Source organism: Eriocheir sinensis, chromosome 14 (assembly GCF_024679095.1).
Source record: "Eriocheir sinensis breed Jianghai 21 chromosome 14, ASM2467909v1, whole genome shotgun sequence".
In the NCBI taxonomy this organism is placed as follows: domain Eukaryota; kingdom Metazoa; phylum Arthropoda; class Malacostraca; order Decapoda; family Varunidae; genus Eriocheir; species Eriocheir sinensis.
In genome coordinates, this window is record NC_066522.1 from 15,842,329 (window position 1) to 15,857,647 (window position 15,319).

Below are 15,319 nucleotides of genomic sequence, written 5' to 3' on the forward strand. Positions count from 1 at the left end.
TGTCAAAAACTTTACGAAATATCTTTATCAGTGTTCGAAACGGTATGAGTGTGGGTGGCGTTGCGTGCATGTGTACAGCAACATTCGGTAATCTTACGTACATAAACACACCTACGCCCCCCCCCCACCCACACACACACAGTCATTCATTCATACATACATACGCTTCGCCATATATCCAATAACAATACGTGGCCTTGGACAGGTGTAGCCAGAATCCCGGTAATTGCCCAGGTGTGCAGAGAGAGAGAGCGCGTGTGTTTGTTTGTGTGTAGCAGGTGTGTGAGGGGGAGCAGGGGGGAGGAGGAGGCATCAAACGCAAATGTCATAACACTAATCCTCTCCCTTGCCTTCTCGTATTTCCCTTCTCTTCCCCTCTCCTTCCTTTCCCATCCTTTCTCTTCCCTTCCCTTTCCTCTCCTTCCCATCCTCCTGCTTATCTTCCCTTTCCCTTCTCTTCCCTTCCCTTCCCTTCCTTTCTGTTCCCTTTTCTTCCCAAGTTCCTGCTTCCCCTCTCCTTCCTTTCCCATCCTTTCCCTTCTCTTCCCTTCCCTTTCCTCCCCTCTCCTTCCCATCCTCCTGCTTCCCTTCCCTTTTCTTCAGGTCCCTTTCCTTTTGTTCCCTTTCCTTCCCTTTCCTTCCCCTTGCTTCCCTTCCCTTCCCTTCCCTTCCCTTCTCTTCTCTTCCCTTCTGGTTCCTTGCCTTTTGTTCCCTTTCCTTTCCTTCCCTCGCCTCATCCTCTTTCTTCCCATGCCCCAAACACTCATTTCTCACTCTCACGCAATACTTTCTTCTCTCCCAACAGGTGCCGCAGAGCCCTTGGTCGTTGCTCTCTCCTAACACGCCCACAAGGACACGCATACACGGTCAAAACAGTCACTACTTCGAGTCCCGTTACCTGCATACCGTGACACCCGTTCAGGACCTCGAGAAGACAGGGACAGGGAGAAGACAGAGGCAGCATCATGCGTTGGCGGGACCACTACGCAATGCTCTTACTTCTACTACTGCTTCTAGTACGACTGTCCCCGCTGCGCGCCTCCCGTAAGTACACTCTTACTTGTTCTCTTTTCAGTGTTAATCTCTCTACGTTCTTGTGTCTAGTTGTCGAATAATAATGGTTAGTAGGTTCTCTTGGTTGTCAGTTTTCTTCGCCATCGCTTTCAATCTTCTGCTATTTTTTTTTACAACAAAGGAGACGGCTCAAGGGCAATAAAGAGTGTAGGAAAAAAAAAAGCCCGCTACTTGCCGCTCCCACAACAAAAGATAGCATAGAGTGGCCAAAAGAGAGGGCAATTTGACTACTATGTTTCCAAGTTCTCTTCACCTTTCCTCTCTTAACTTTCCTGTCTCTGGTTCTCGAAAATATATGGTTTGTTGTTTTCTAGTGCTGTCTATACTCTTGATCTCCACTTTTATTCTCCTACCACTTATGTTACTGTCTATGCTCTTCACCTATACATTCATTCTTCTGCTAGTAATATAATGATTCCACGACCACTTTACCTTTCATCACTTCACGTTTTTCTGTCTGGTTCTCGAAAATACCAATGGTTTGTAGTTCCCTTGGGTTGTCTATGCTCTTCGCCTCTTTTCCTTCTAATACTACTTCTACTATTGTCAATGCTCTTCACCTATATCTTCATTCTTCGACTAATGTCAATGCTCTTCACCTTTGTATTAATTCTTCTACTAATTTAAATGCTTTTCATCTATGTATTAATTCTTCTACTAATCTCAATGCTCTTCACCTATATCTTCATTCTTCGACTAATGTCAATGCTCTTCACCTATATCTTCATTCTTCTACTATTAATACAATGCTCCCTGTGCTCTTCATCTTTCATCAGTTCTTTTATTTACTTCATCAGTTGTCCTTGTGTCTAGTTCTCGAAATAATGGTTAGTAATTTCCTTATGTTGTTTATACTTTTCACTGCTGTACTCGTTCTTCTACCTGTAATACAATGTTCCTGATTTCTCTTTACCTTTCACCTTATCGCGTCCTTGTGCTCGAAAAAAAAAAAAGAGTTAGTAATATCCTTAAGTCGTCTGTACGCTCCATCTCTATATTTATGGTTCTAATATCACGGGAAATAAGAATGGTACGATTGCTTTTCTTCTTTTTTGTGTGTTTTAAATTTTCCTTTATACGTGCTATTTCTATTCAAGTCTCGTTATATATTTTTATTTTATTTTATATATAACGTTAAGGAAAAATGTGGCTGTTTTTTTCTTCTTTCTTTCGGTTTAAATTAATATTCCAAGCATCGCTTCTATTTTTATCGGATTTCACTTTTTCTCTTTTTTTAATACAATGGGAACAAAAAAAAAAGATGGCAATTTATCTAAGGCCATTATTTTCATTTTTCTCTAACATTTATTTTTTCCTTGTTTCTTTTAGTCTTCACTCCACGTGTTGTCTGAATTTTCACTTTTCTTTTTTCATTCACGGTAAAAATATACAGCATGTCCTTTCTTTCACTTTTCATCTCTTCTACTCTGAGCCTAACTAAAAATAACACCGGGGCAAGTAAGCAAGTAAGCCCAGGCAGCGGTATAATTCCTGTTTAGTATGCAAATAGACATAATTATCGCCTCGCGCGTCGTACTGTCTACCTAATCAGTATGTAGATTGACAGACGTTCATCATTACTATTCAACGTGCAATTTAACTGTCCTAATCACTCGAAATACCCACCCGCCCACTCACGTAAGAGCAGAGGTGATTAAGGTGTGTGTGTGTGGGCGATTAGTGGCGTTGGTAGTGGTAGAGGTGGTGGTGGGTGAAAGGTGTGAGGGAAGTAGGTAATGGTTGGTAATGGTAGTATAGTTGATCATGGTATTGGTATTAGTGAAGAATAGTATTGCTAGTGGTAGTACTTATGGGTGGTTCTAATAGTTTTTGTGGTGGTATTAGTGTTAGGGGAAGTAGTAGTGGTGGGTCGTATTAGTGTTGGTAGTGGTGTTAGTGGTTATAGTGTTAGTGGTAATAGTTGGTTATACGTAGTATTGGTAGTAGTGGTAGAAATAGTGGTCATGGGTGGTGTTAGAGGTGGCTGGTCTATGAAGGAGAGGGTGGTGGTGGTAGTTATGAATAGTAGTGGTAGCGATAGTAGTAGTAATAGTGGTGGGTGGCATTGGCTGGTCTAGAAAGGAGAGGGTGGTGGCGGTAGTTATGGATAGTATTAGTAGTGGTAGCGGTGGTGGTGTTAGTGGTTGGTGGTGTTAGTAGTGGTTGGTGGTGTTAGTAGTGGTAGGTGGTGTTGGTAATAATGTCCGGGAAATATTGCAAGGTTCGCCTCAAAAAGCGCTTCACATTTTTGTACTCATAACCTCCGCTGCCACACCCATAGCCGCTGAACTGACAGTCTTGAATTGCTTTTTTATACTGTGTGGGTGTGTGTGTGTGTGTGGGTGAGTGGGTGGGTGCGTGTGCGTGTGTGTGTGTGTGTGTGTGTGTGTGTGTAAGAGAGAGAGAGAGAGAGAGAGAGAGAGAGAGAGAGAGAGAGAGAGAGAGAGAGAGAGAGAGAGAGAGAGAGAGAGAGTAAATAGATAGAATACCAGAGATGTCGCTTTTAAACCATTTTCTCATCACGAAGAAAAACTCGTCGGCATTTCTGTGAACCCCAGCCCCCACACCTCCAGCCGAGATCCTTTTCTGTGCTGAACTATGATCGCCACGCTGGGGGGAGGAGGGGGGGCGGGGGACTGCAACGGCCTGAAGCATTTGCTATTAATACTCACTAGTATCACGAGTGGCTATTAATACCTGCATTGCGCCTCACACTTTATATCTGTCGTCATTGTCAAACGTATGCACACCTCCATCTAAGAGCCTTCTTTATCCAGCTCTCTCTGTCTGTTTAATGAGGGTAATTGTCAGGACTGTCTTTGGGCCACTTTTGATTAAGAACGGCGTGCAGACTCTCCCGGCATCCCCTTCAAAGCATTGCCCACACGTCTGCATCCCTTAATTCGATGGGACAAACGCGTCTTTCAGCCTATTGAGGGTTCATCAATGGGAATTCAGCCAACTTCTTTCATTCCCTCATTGAAAAAGAAGTGCAAAGTCTCTTAGCACCCACATCAACACTGCCCACATGTTTCCATTACCGTCTTCCAATGAAACAGTCCAAGAAGACACTAAGTTAAGCCTAAAATAGTTTACTGAGGGGATTTCAACTGACTGTCTTCATGCCCTCATGAAGAAAAGATGCAGAGGCTCTTTGCACCCACATGGACACTACCCACACATCTCTTCTCACAACCAAGGTAACCGAGTCATTCAGGCTTGCCAAGGATAAGAAGGTTTAGTGTTTACGTCCTGAAGAATAGATCAGGGTAGGAGGGCTCTTAAGCCGCCCAAACAAACAAGCTCAGCCGCTCCCACCAATTCAAACTTCTCTCCACAACTTCGGGTTCCCGTGCGCCAGTGAGCCGTGTTTTTCGCAAGAGTGGGAAATGTCGCCGGTAACTTTACTAATAGTTCCTGAGGCGAAGGAATGAACGAAAATACATGGTAGTTTTAATTCTGTTTTGTTAGTTTATTATTTGCCTGGAGTCTAAGAACATCCGAGTTTGCGTTGCCATAATATTCAAATGATTTTTTTTTTCATGTCTCAGATCTTCATTTCCAACGGTATTAAGCTTATGAAGATTCTGGACCATAATAAAACACTAACGTAACAAACTCAGGACGAAGACATTTACAACATGTGCAAGATTTTCTGATTTCAACTTAATTACTAAAAAAAAACCTTCCCAACGACATGAAACTTAATCTCAACATTTTGGACAATAATAACAAACTCATAACAAAATCTTTTATAACACGTAAGCACATAATTTCCTGGCTCAGACTTAGGTTCATATTTCTAAACGCATCGGTCTCCTATGACTATTTCCTAAGACCGGGAAATTTGGAAAGTTTCGTTTAGTCGGCGCAACATCTTTGGTCATATGCCGGAGAGAGACAGAAGGGGAAGGAATTATAAGAGAAGGGAACAGACCCCAGGAGTCAGGACACAACCCCCGATTAATACCTGGTACCCATTCACTGCTGGGTGGACAGGGGTGTAGGGTATCGGAAAAGCCGCCCAAATTTTTCCACTCCGCCCGGGAATCGAACCCAGGCTCTCTCGGTTGTGAAGATTAACCGGGTTTTCACGAGTGGTTTTTCATTTCAAGGTGCAGCAGTCGGGTACAACTATCACTAGCATCATAAAACAGTCCATGAAAATCCCAAGCAACTTCCACGAGAATCTTTATAAACAAGCGAAATGAGGTGCCGAGATGTTCAAGAATACGAACTCAACGAATGAAAAAATAAAAATGCACACCACGTAAATTGTCTCGATAAAAAAAGTCCCCAGACGAATATAACTTCACGAATTAACTATAAGCGAAATGAGGTGCCGAGACATTTACGAATACGGAATTAACGAATGAAAAGATAAAAATGCACACCACGTAAAATGTCTCGATAAAAAAAGGTGCCCAGACGAATACAACTTCACGAATTAAAATCTATTGACGATATTATTGACATCGCCATCGCCGCCACACCTGCCCGCAAGAAAGTCTCATTAGCGGGGACCGAGACAAAGAGACCAAGGAGCCGAGGCCTGAAGGGACGAGGGACAACCACACCACAAGGTCGCAGGATATTCTTAGACCATTTTAATTTTTTCCTCACTTCCCGGGAATCGCCCAACGCTTTAAACTTCCCCGCGCCGTTCCTTTTTTAATTACGGGGGTAAAAATATAACGACGCACGCTCTTATGGTTTTATCCATCCACGACTATTGTTTTATGAACTTGAGGCTTTTGTGTGTGTGTGTGTGTGTGTGTGTGTGTGTGTGTGTGTGTGTGTGTGTGTGTGTGTGTGTGAGTGTGTGTGTGTTGTTATGGGTGGTTGTGGTGGTTATTGTTTTTTTATGTTGTTGTTGTCTTTGTTGTGTTTCTTCTGCGTCATTCTTGAGAGCAACTATCATACATACATACATACACACACACACACACACACACACACACACACACACACACACACACACACACTCGATTCAACAAAGGAAAGCTGCCCACGGATCCACTTTACTTTTATCTTTAAGTTTCATCATACACAAATAATAATAATAATAATAATAATAATAATAATAATAATAATAATAATAATAATAATAAAGACAAAGGTAACGCTCTTGTCCACGGCGAGTCGGATTAGCGGAATAAAACAAAGGGATCAGAGCTAAATATAAACGTTGGAAGTCATCTCATCTCGTCTCAACACATTACGCAAACACTAAGTACGAACCAGAAAAAAAAAGGTTATAATAATGCATATTGCGGCGTCACCTTACCAATCAAAGGCGAACTCGGACAAATGCAAGACTTTAATCAAGGCGAGGATCAGATGTGCTTGGAGAAGGAGAGAGAGAGAGAGAGAGAGAGAGAGAGAGAGAGAGAGAGAGAGAGAGAGAGAGAGAGAGAGAGAGAGAGAGAGAGAGAGAGAGAGAGAGAGAGAGAGAGAGAGAGATTGATAGACTGTTAGATATATAGATAGAAAGAGATTGATAGATAGATAGAGAAAGAGAGAGATAGAGAGATTGAAAGGATGTTAGATAGATAGATAGAGAGAGAGAGAGAGTGCTCACCTGTCATAAGTCTGCGTGAAAACAGAGATGAAAGGAAAGCCTTTTGTCCGCTCAGGGAAGACAATGAACGGCTTACGATAATAGTGTTGATGGTGATGATGGTGGTGGAGGGGTGGAGGGGAGGGGTTGACGAGATGGGAAAAGGAGAAAGGATCAAGATCCATAATAATTATAACCTCAGACCACTCACCTTTATTATGAAGACGCCACGCCACACACAGACTCTTGTACCTACCCGTGTGTGTGTGTGTGTATGTGTGTGTGTGTGTGTGTGTGTGTGTGTGTGTGTGTGTGTGTGTGTGTGTGTGTGTGTGTGTCGCCGGGGTGCTTTTCCTGAGATTCCAGCAGCACCTTCAAAGCCTCATCTCGCATCTCGACATTCTATTCCTTGTATATTTCTGATTTCTCGGCGCGGAAAATTCACTGATCATATTTTCTTCCCGTGTATATTTTTATCATGCTTCGTTTTATTTTTCTTCTTTCTTCCTGCTTTTGTGAATTATTATTTCATCCGAGTTAAGAGTGCCTTTCCGAGAACCTTCAGGTGTTAGAATAATAAACCAGAGTAAAGTAATAATTAACAAGAGGTGGGTAGTGACATATTCATCAAACATTCATTCTACTCACATCATCATATAACACTATCCAATCGTTATAATAAAAGATAAGGGAGTGTTGAAGTTCAAATAATGTTCAATATACGAAGGATCTCATTTTCACTTCCCTTAGAAAAAAACATATCCAAATCAATCGTTACAATAAAAGATAAAGAAGTGTTGAAGTTCAAATAATGTTCAATATACGAAGGATCTCATTTTCACTTCCCTTAGAAAAAAAAAATTCAAATCAATCGTTACAATAAAAGATAAAGAAGTGTTGAAGTTCAAATAATGTTCAATATACGAAGGAATCTCATTTTCACTTCCCTTAGAAAAAAAAAATTATTCAAATCAACTCATCTTTTTTCATTCGTTACATTTCTACGCTAACAGCCCATACAGTTTGCTTCCGATTCATCACTCGCAAACTCTCACTCTTTCTTCTGCAGCACTGTATATTTGACTTTTCAAATTGCAATAACCGTAAGAGGGAGATCGGGCCGAGGCTTGTTATATGCAGCACCGCTTCTTACGGTGTTCTATTGACAAGGCTGACAGTGTTTTTATACAAGGCAAATACCTCAGTGCTGAATGGCCGGTCTAGAAGTGGAGCGGACCGGATGGACGGCAAACTGGCACTGGTCTCTTTCTGCCCTTCACAAAATTGCCTCAGTTCCCCTAGAATGTCGGGCACTCGCCGCTTCCCGTAACCCAGAGTGACAGGCGTAAATTGTTAGTGGGTCACAGCTGTCGGCGTGTGTTACTTCCGCCACGAAACGAAATCATTAAGAGAACAGTAGAATTTTTTTTTTTTTAATTGTCACTCCTGTCAAACACATCCCCCCCCCCCACCCACCCACACCCACACCCACACACACACACACACACACACACACACACACACACATATACACACACACAAACACACTCACACGCACACGCACACAGTAAAGACTCTGGATATTAAGGAAATCCTCTTATGGTTCCCCTCTCAAAGACCTGCATTCATGCGTGTGAGTGTGTGTGTGTGTGTGTGTGTGTGTGTGTGTGTGTGTGTGTGTGTGTGTGTGTGTGTGTGTGTGTGTAGGCATGCGTTTGACAGGGGTGGCAATAAAAAAGGGTAACATTTCTACTGATTTTTTTAGAATTTCGTTTTTTGGCGAACTAACACACGCCTGATTAAATGTCTGTCGCACTCACCATCCACATGGAACTGATAAACGAAGAGGCGTAATATCTCCCGCCATTCTCTTCCTAGTTGTTCCGTTTACATCCCTTCCCAGCCGTTCCCTTTCCGTACCTTCCTAACTGTTCCATTCATATCCCTTCCTAGCCCTTCCTTTTACTCACCTTCATAGCCGGTCCTTTTCCATCCCCTCCTAGCCGTCCCTCTCACATACCTTACTTGACGTTTCTTTTACCTTCCTTACTGGCGGTTCCATTATACATCCCATCCTATCCGTTCGTTTCCCATATCTTCCTAGCGGCTCCCCTTTACATATCTTCCTACCCTTTCCTTTTGCATTCACGAAAACTATAGACGACTAAGCTCCCCGCGCCTATAGACGACTGAATCTCCACACCTTATCCTCCTTTTTAAACATTCTCACGCGCTCGAGGCCACCAACACCTTCAATGCCTCACTCACGTTTATTGTCGGTGAGCCTTGTAACTCTAACTCCGGCGTTTATGTCTTTGTTGAGGCGTCGAATTGAATAACGGTAGGACAAAAAAAATATAGTCTTGTTTTGGCAACATGACAATAGCGCCATTTGGTCTTTTTTTTTTTTGGGGGGGGGGTTCCAGCGAAGAATTGAAACAGCAGCAGTCCAATAAAAGGTGACGGGTTTTTTTGTCCATCGTGATATGACCCTCTATTGTACCTGGAACGGAAATAAAGTCGTCATTTCGCCATTCGCTGCCACATGTCCCCTTGATCAATCTCTCTCTCTCTCTCTCTGAAACGTCATATTTGGTGTTATTTTCTCAATCATTCTTCTGTAACATCAATGATCAGTATGTGTGAGTGTGTGTGTGAAGTGGGGGGAGGTATATGTGCGAGTGCATGCGTGCGTGTGTGCGTGTGCGTGTGTGTGTGTGCGCTCAGGCGTTTCTCTAAGTTATATGTGACCTTTCTCTCCTCGCCTCTCTGTACCGCGTTACTTATTTTTAGCCGCCGCGCCTCCAGGTGGAAACATGGAGTTATAAAGGGAAAGGAGCGTGAGGGTGAGAGCGAGGGCGCAGAAACCTCCCCTCTAGGCCACTTTGCCTGCCTGGGAGAATTGCAAAAGTTGGAGCGCGAAACTTGGAAACATATACGAGGCGCACATACTATACCAAACTCCTGACGTTTATTCAGAGCGTGACACCTAAAGTTTGAATATGAGATGGGCCGCCCCTTCTGGATTTTATGAGCTACTACATACCACGTACCTTATAAAATCTGCAAAGGCTAGACAGGATGCATAGAAACTGATACATGTTGTTGATTGAAAGTATTTGACATTCTAAAGACAAACTGCTCAAGACTTTTTCAAGCAAAATTTAATACTGCATCATCACTTTTTTTGGCATGAAGAAGAACAGTCTGACCTATACATGAAGGACCAGAATTTCCCATATAACACAATTCTCCTTAACTTGAGAACTGATGAATCCGGAGAAGTCTTTTCAATAGAGAATTGTGCGTGTGGGCGCCGATGCGAGCAACACGTGAGAGCCAGGAAGCAACAGATGGCGTTGCTAAGAGAGCCCACGTTCATAATATCCGTGCACCAGAGAGTCTACCATGACCTACCCAAGTCTGTGACAAGGCATACCGACGAGGTGCCTGGTTATTATCTCAAAGCCAAGACCGTGCTGAGAGATAAGTTAGGAAATACAGAAATACAGTTAGGAAATACAGAAATACAGTTAGGAAATACAGAAATACAGAGGAAATACAGAAATACAGTTAGACAATACAGAAAATAAGTAAGAGGATACAGAAAATAAGTTAGAGGATACAGAAAATAAGTATCATGAGTGAGGCAGCAACAGATAAACATGACCTATCAAAATCTGTGACATGATAATTTATAACGACGAGTTGCCTGGTTATATTCTCCCAAAGAGCCATGACCGAGTAGAAAGGATATACACGTTAGGTTAAAATGATACATAAGAGCAACAAATTATCATGTCCAAGGTAGAAACAAATAAGTGTAAAGATAAAATTAACTAAGTTCAAAAAATACATAAAAACAATAATCAAGGCTGAGGTGAAGTCCCAAAGCAAAGACAGTGCAGAATTCAACAAGTTAGGTTCGAAATATACATTAAATCAACAAATATCATGACTGAGGGAGAATATGAAGGCCAAACACCAGAGTTATAAATAGGTGCGATCGCCCGAGGTGGAAGCGTGTACATGGCAACGGCGACAGGTGTGCGTTTCAATCTCAGCCCAAGGGTTCTCAGGTGACTTTGTGCAGCGGTCAATACACTGTGACCTAGCCGGGTGTGTCCCCCTCATGCTCATCCTGATATGCCGCTTCAATTCATAACTTGTATTGTTCTCTCAAACACACTCCCTTATTTTTTGAGGGGTGGCTTCTTCAAATTCATTCTGCCTTATTGCTATTATACATAAATGTCGCTTAGAACGGCTTGTGTTGTCATTCATTCAGTGCCGGTCTTCACTGAGGCCGAACAGCAGTGGGCAGAAACGTGACCTCTTGTTCTTAGACGAAGTAGAAATGAATAAATAAAAAGTCATTCAAGGAAGGCTCTTCATGGATGCCACATTGTTAAGTCAGGGTCATTCAACTCCAATGCCGAGATTTATACACGGATCCTTTTAATCCGTAAGAACTACACAGTAAGAGAGAAACTAGAAAACGAGGTAACGTGAAGATGAGATTACGTAAAAGAAATTTATATCCGTGAGATTATAATATAAATACTCCTTATTATGAAAATGACATACGCTATACTGAGCAAGACCGCGGCTGAAGAGTCAATATCCTCTCCTTGTCCTGGCTGAGTGCAAATAATCGCAACGAGGAAGAAAACCTTATACAAAAGAAATTATATAAAAACAATCTTTAAAATGAGAGTGACAGACGTTATACTTAACAAGACCGCGGCTGAAGAGTCCGTGCCCCTCCTTGTTCTGGACGAGTGCAAATAATCACAACGCGGAGGAACGAAAGACGAAACTCGAGAGCAATTTCCGTCTGGGTACGAGCCACAAAGCGAGGAGGAACATTCCGCCTCTTTTGCCCGAGACGACTTTGGGAGTTTTCATATTCAGCACTGAGACAAGACGCAATTTCATTTCACTTACTCATTCCTAAACACGACAATGCGAGCGAGGAGCTGATGTTGCCCACTCAGGGACTCTTGAGCGACGACAGGATGAAGGAGAGTCATGGTAATATAACAGGGACGCGCTGACTGTTCCAATAAGGGTAATGAGGAGAGGCGGCGGGAGACGTGGCACTGCTCTAATGAAATGAAGGTTTTTTTATCATTCCCTCAAGGAGTTTAGTTTCCTTCTTAATGTTAGTCGGTTGGCAGGTTGGCTTGTTGGAAAGTTTCGTTTAGTCGGCGCAAGATCTGTGGTCATATGCCGAAGAGAGACAGAAGGGGAAGGAATGATAGGAGAAGGGAACAGACCCCAGGAGACGGGACACAACCCCCGATTAATACCTGGTACCCATTCACTGCTGGGTGGACAGAGGCGTAGGGTATCGGAAAAGCCGCCCATTTTTTTCCACTCTGCCCGGGAAGGTTGGCTTGTTACTTGGTTGGTTTATTAGTTCGAAGGTTGGCTACTTGCGGTGGAGAGAGGACGGGTGATCGATACCTAACTCGTTAATTCTCTAGTTGACTGTTTTCTAATCCGTGAATTCTGCATAAAGGAGGAGATCAATATGTCTTTTATGTACACGAAAGAAGAGATGAGTACTAAATGTGTTTCCTCATCGTCATTAGTTACACAACGAACTAGTTTCTACTGCCCGACACTGAAAAAAATTATTCCCTTACACAAAGCAGAAAAAAATGAACACTTACTTAGTTTGTTCAAATACATTATTAACTTTTCTTACGCACGGGACCCCGGCGAAGAGCAGTAACCGACACCTTATCCCCATAAACGCAGCGGAGGTAGGAGTCAATGCTAAGGTTTTCTGATTTCCTAGACAATTAACTAGTTTCTAATGCCTACAAGCACGTTGGAAAAGGTTATCTTGTAAATATGCAGATAAATGTATACGTACTTCGATATTTCGTTCATCGGATCGTACATTTCCTTACTCCCTGACACGGTGTAGGTTATGCTGTACAAATGATGACAGATTTATACGTAGTTCGGAATTTCGTTAATTGGGTAATCATATATTTTCATACTCGCTAAACACGGTAGAGGATAATGATAAATTTATATGTAGTTCGGTATTACGTTAATCGGGTAATCATATATTTTCATACTCGCTAAACACGGTAGAGGATGAAGATAAATTTATATGTAGTTCGGTATTACGTTAATCGGGTAATCATATATTTTCATACTCGCTAAACACGGTAGAGGATGAAGATAAATTGATACATAGTTCGGTATTTCGTTAATCGGGTAATCATATATTTTCATACTCGCTAACACGGTAGAGGATGAAGATAAATTTATACGTAGTTCGGTATTACGTTAATCGGGTAATCATATATTTTCATACTCGCTAACACGGTAGAGGATGAAGATAAATTTATACGTAGTTCGGTATTTCGTTAATCGGGTAATCATATATTTTCATACTCGCTAAACACGGTAGAGGATGAAGATAAATTTATACGTAGTTCGTGAGTCGGATAATTATATATTTTCTCACTCGCTGACACACGGTGGAAAGAGGATACAATGTAGCAAAGAGGGGAAGATAATAGTGTCTGCTGAAGTGGAGCCCCGGACAGCACCAACACCTGAGGTCTCCCGCGGCTAAAATTACACCTCACCTGCAGCTGGAAATAAAAGCACCTGCGGCGTCCAGCCATTGAAAGAACTTGTTTTTAGGAATCGAGTTTAAAAATAAAATAAAAAAAATGTTTGCACTTGATGTATGAAGAATTTCTATATTTGTTTTTACGACTTATTTATTTAGTTAGTTAGTTATTTTTTTTTTGCAAAACGCTAATCAACAAAACTACCCACCCCTCCCCTTCAAATCGCCATCGACTTTGGGAATATTATGTTGTAAAAGGTTATATCAACAGGCTGAAGCGAGGTGAAGTAGCCGCTATTTATGACCCCACCGTCCGCTGCGAAACAAAGGACATACTAACCAGCAACGTTGCCAGATTGTCGTACTCAGCCTCCTGTTTGCCGATTTCCGACCCAAAAACTTCCTCGTCAACCCCAATAACCGCCTCCATATGTAGTTATCGTTAAAATGGTTAATTCCTGATTTTTCCTGACAATAGTTATGGCTCAGAAACCGGAAAATACGATGCTCTGAGTACGATAATATGGTAACGCTGCTAACAAGCCTTGCCTCGTGCCGCCCCTTCACCTCCCCTTATCACCCCCCCCCCACCCCCCGCCAGCCTTGTCAAATTATCGTACTCAGCGCATTGAATTTTCATAGTTTATGACCGATAACTCGAAAAAGGAACGATAAACATCAATATTTAACAGTTTTAACGCTAACATCAATTTTTCTAGCGTTAGTTGTGGGGTTGCGACAGTCTTGGAGCCTGATTATGACAGATTCAATGTTGAGAGTACAAGAGTTTGGCCACGCCCCCTCTCCCCTCACACACCTACAGCTACAGCCTCGCTCATGTTGTCACTCTTCATCCGTGAATAAAGCACCTTAATCATAAATCCCCACCTGCAAATTACAATACAAAATCAAGACTAAATATACCTCCCACCTTTCATCTTCACGTCAGCTCAAGTCAGATCCCATGCCATGAGAAATAATAAGACAACCGTAGACAATTGTGCTCATTTCCACCTCAAAGGCCGTCTGTGTCTGTTGTGTGAGAGTATGTACATAAAACGCAGCCCTAATATGCTCCCCTTCATGCCGTCTATTATCGCCCTGTCAGGATAAGCAGATTCCATACCATGCGAAATAATGTGAAGATCTGATATCATAATCGAGCTCATTTGCCCTCGCACAATACGTAGTTCGGGTTTGCTGTTTGCGACTCAGTATATTAAACAGCCTAAATTCGTCCCACGTCAGGTCTGTTGTTTTCCTGTTAGCTTAGGAGAGTGTGTGTGCCCCTAAGAAGGATATGAGGACTTGAGATAATCGTGTTCATGTGTTCTTAAATGATAGTAAATATTTGTTGTTTGCGAATCAGTATGTTAAACAACCTAAATTCGTCTCGCGTCGGGTCTGTTGTTTTCCTGTTCGCTAAGGAAAATGTATGCCTTAAAGAAGACAATGGGAAACTGAGTGAGTCGTATTTCTTTGGGTTTAAATAATAGTTTATGATTGTTGTTGAGGTTTGTTGTTTTCCTGTTATCTCGGAAACGTGTGTGTTCTGAAGAATATGAAGAACTAAGATAATCGTGTTCATGTGTACTTAGAAGATTGTAAATAATGGTCGTGCGGGGACTTCAGCGTATCCTAAAAAAATAGGGATTGGTGATCGCTATACACATACAAGTGAATGAAATCTCTCTCTCTCTCTCTCTCTCTCTCTCTCTCTCTCTCTCTCTCTCTCTCTCTCTCTCTCTCTCTCTCTCTCTCTCTCTCTCTCTCTCTCTCTCTCTCTCTCTCTCTCTCTCTCTCTCTCTCTCTCTCTCTCTCTCTCTCTCTCTCTCTCTCTCTCTCTCTCTCTCTCTCTCTTTCTCTCTCTCTCTCTCTCTCTCTCTCTTTATTTTATTTCTCTCTCTTTTATTCTCTCTCTCTCTCTCTCTCTCTCTCGCTCTTTAAAGAAAGAAGAAAATGTTATTTTTTTTATGAACAATACAACGAACAATGTAAATTCTTTCTCTTTTATTCTTTTCTAAACATAAAAGAGCACACCATCATTTTTTCTAACGTCTGCCGGTGCCCTGAACTGTAACGTT

At 42.1% G+C, this 15,319-nt stretch overlaps 1 protein-coding gene across 1 annotated transcript in view; it reads left to right on the top strand.

Moving 5' to 3' along the window:
- The window catches only part of LOC126998559 (nephrin-like), a 94,793-nt gene that overhangs the window by 5,341 nt on the left and 74,133 nt on the right, over positions 1–15,319 (top strand). The window contains exon 2 of the mRNA XM_050860344.1: positions 806–1,044. Within this exon, the coding sequence (XP_050716301.1) occupies positions 966–1,044 (79 nt within the window). The 5' untranslated portion in view covers positions 806–965. The remainder of the gene's footprint in view (positions 1–805; positions 1,045–15,319) is intronic.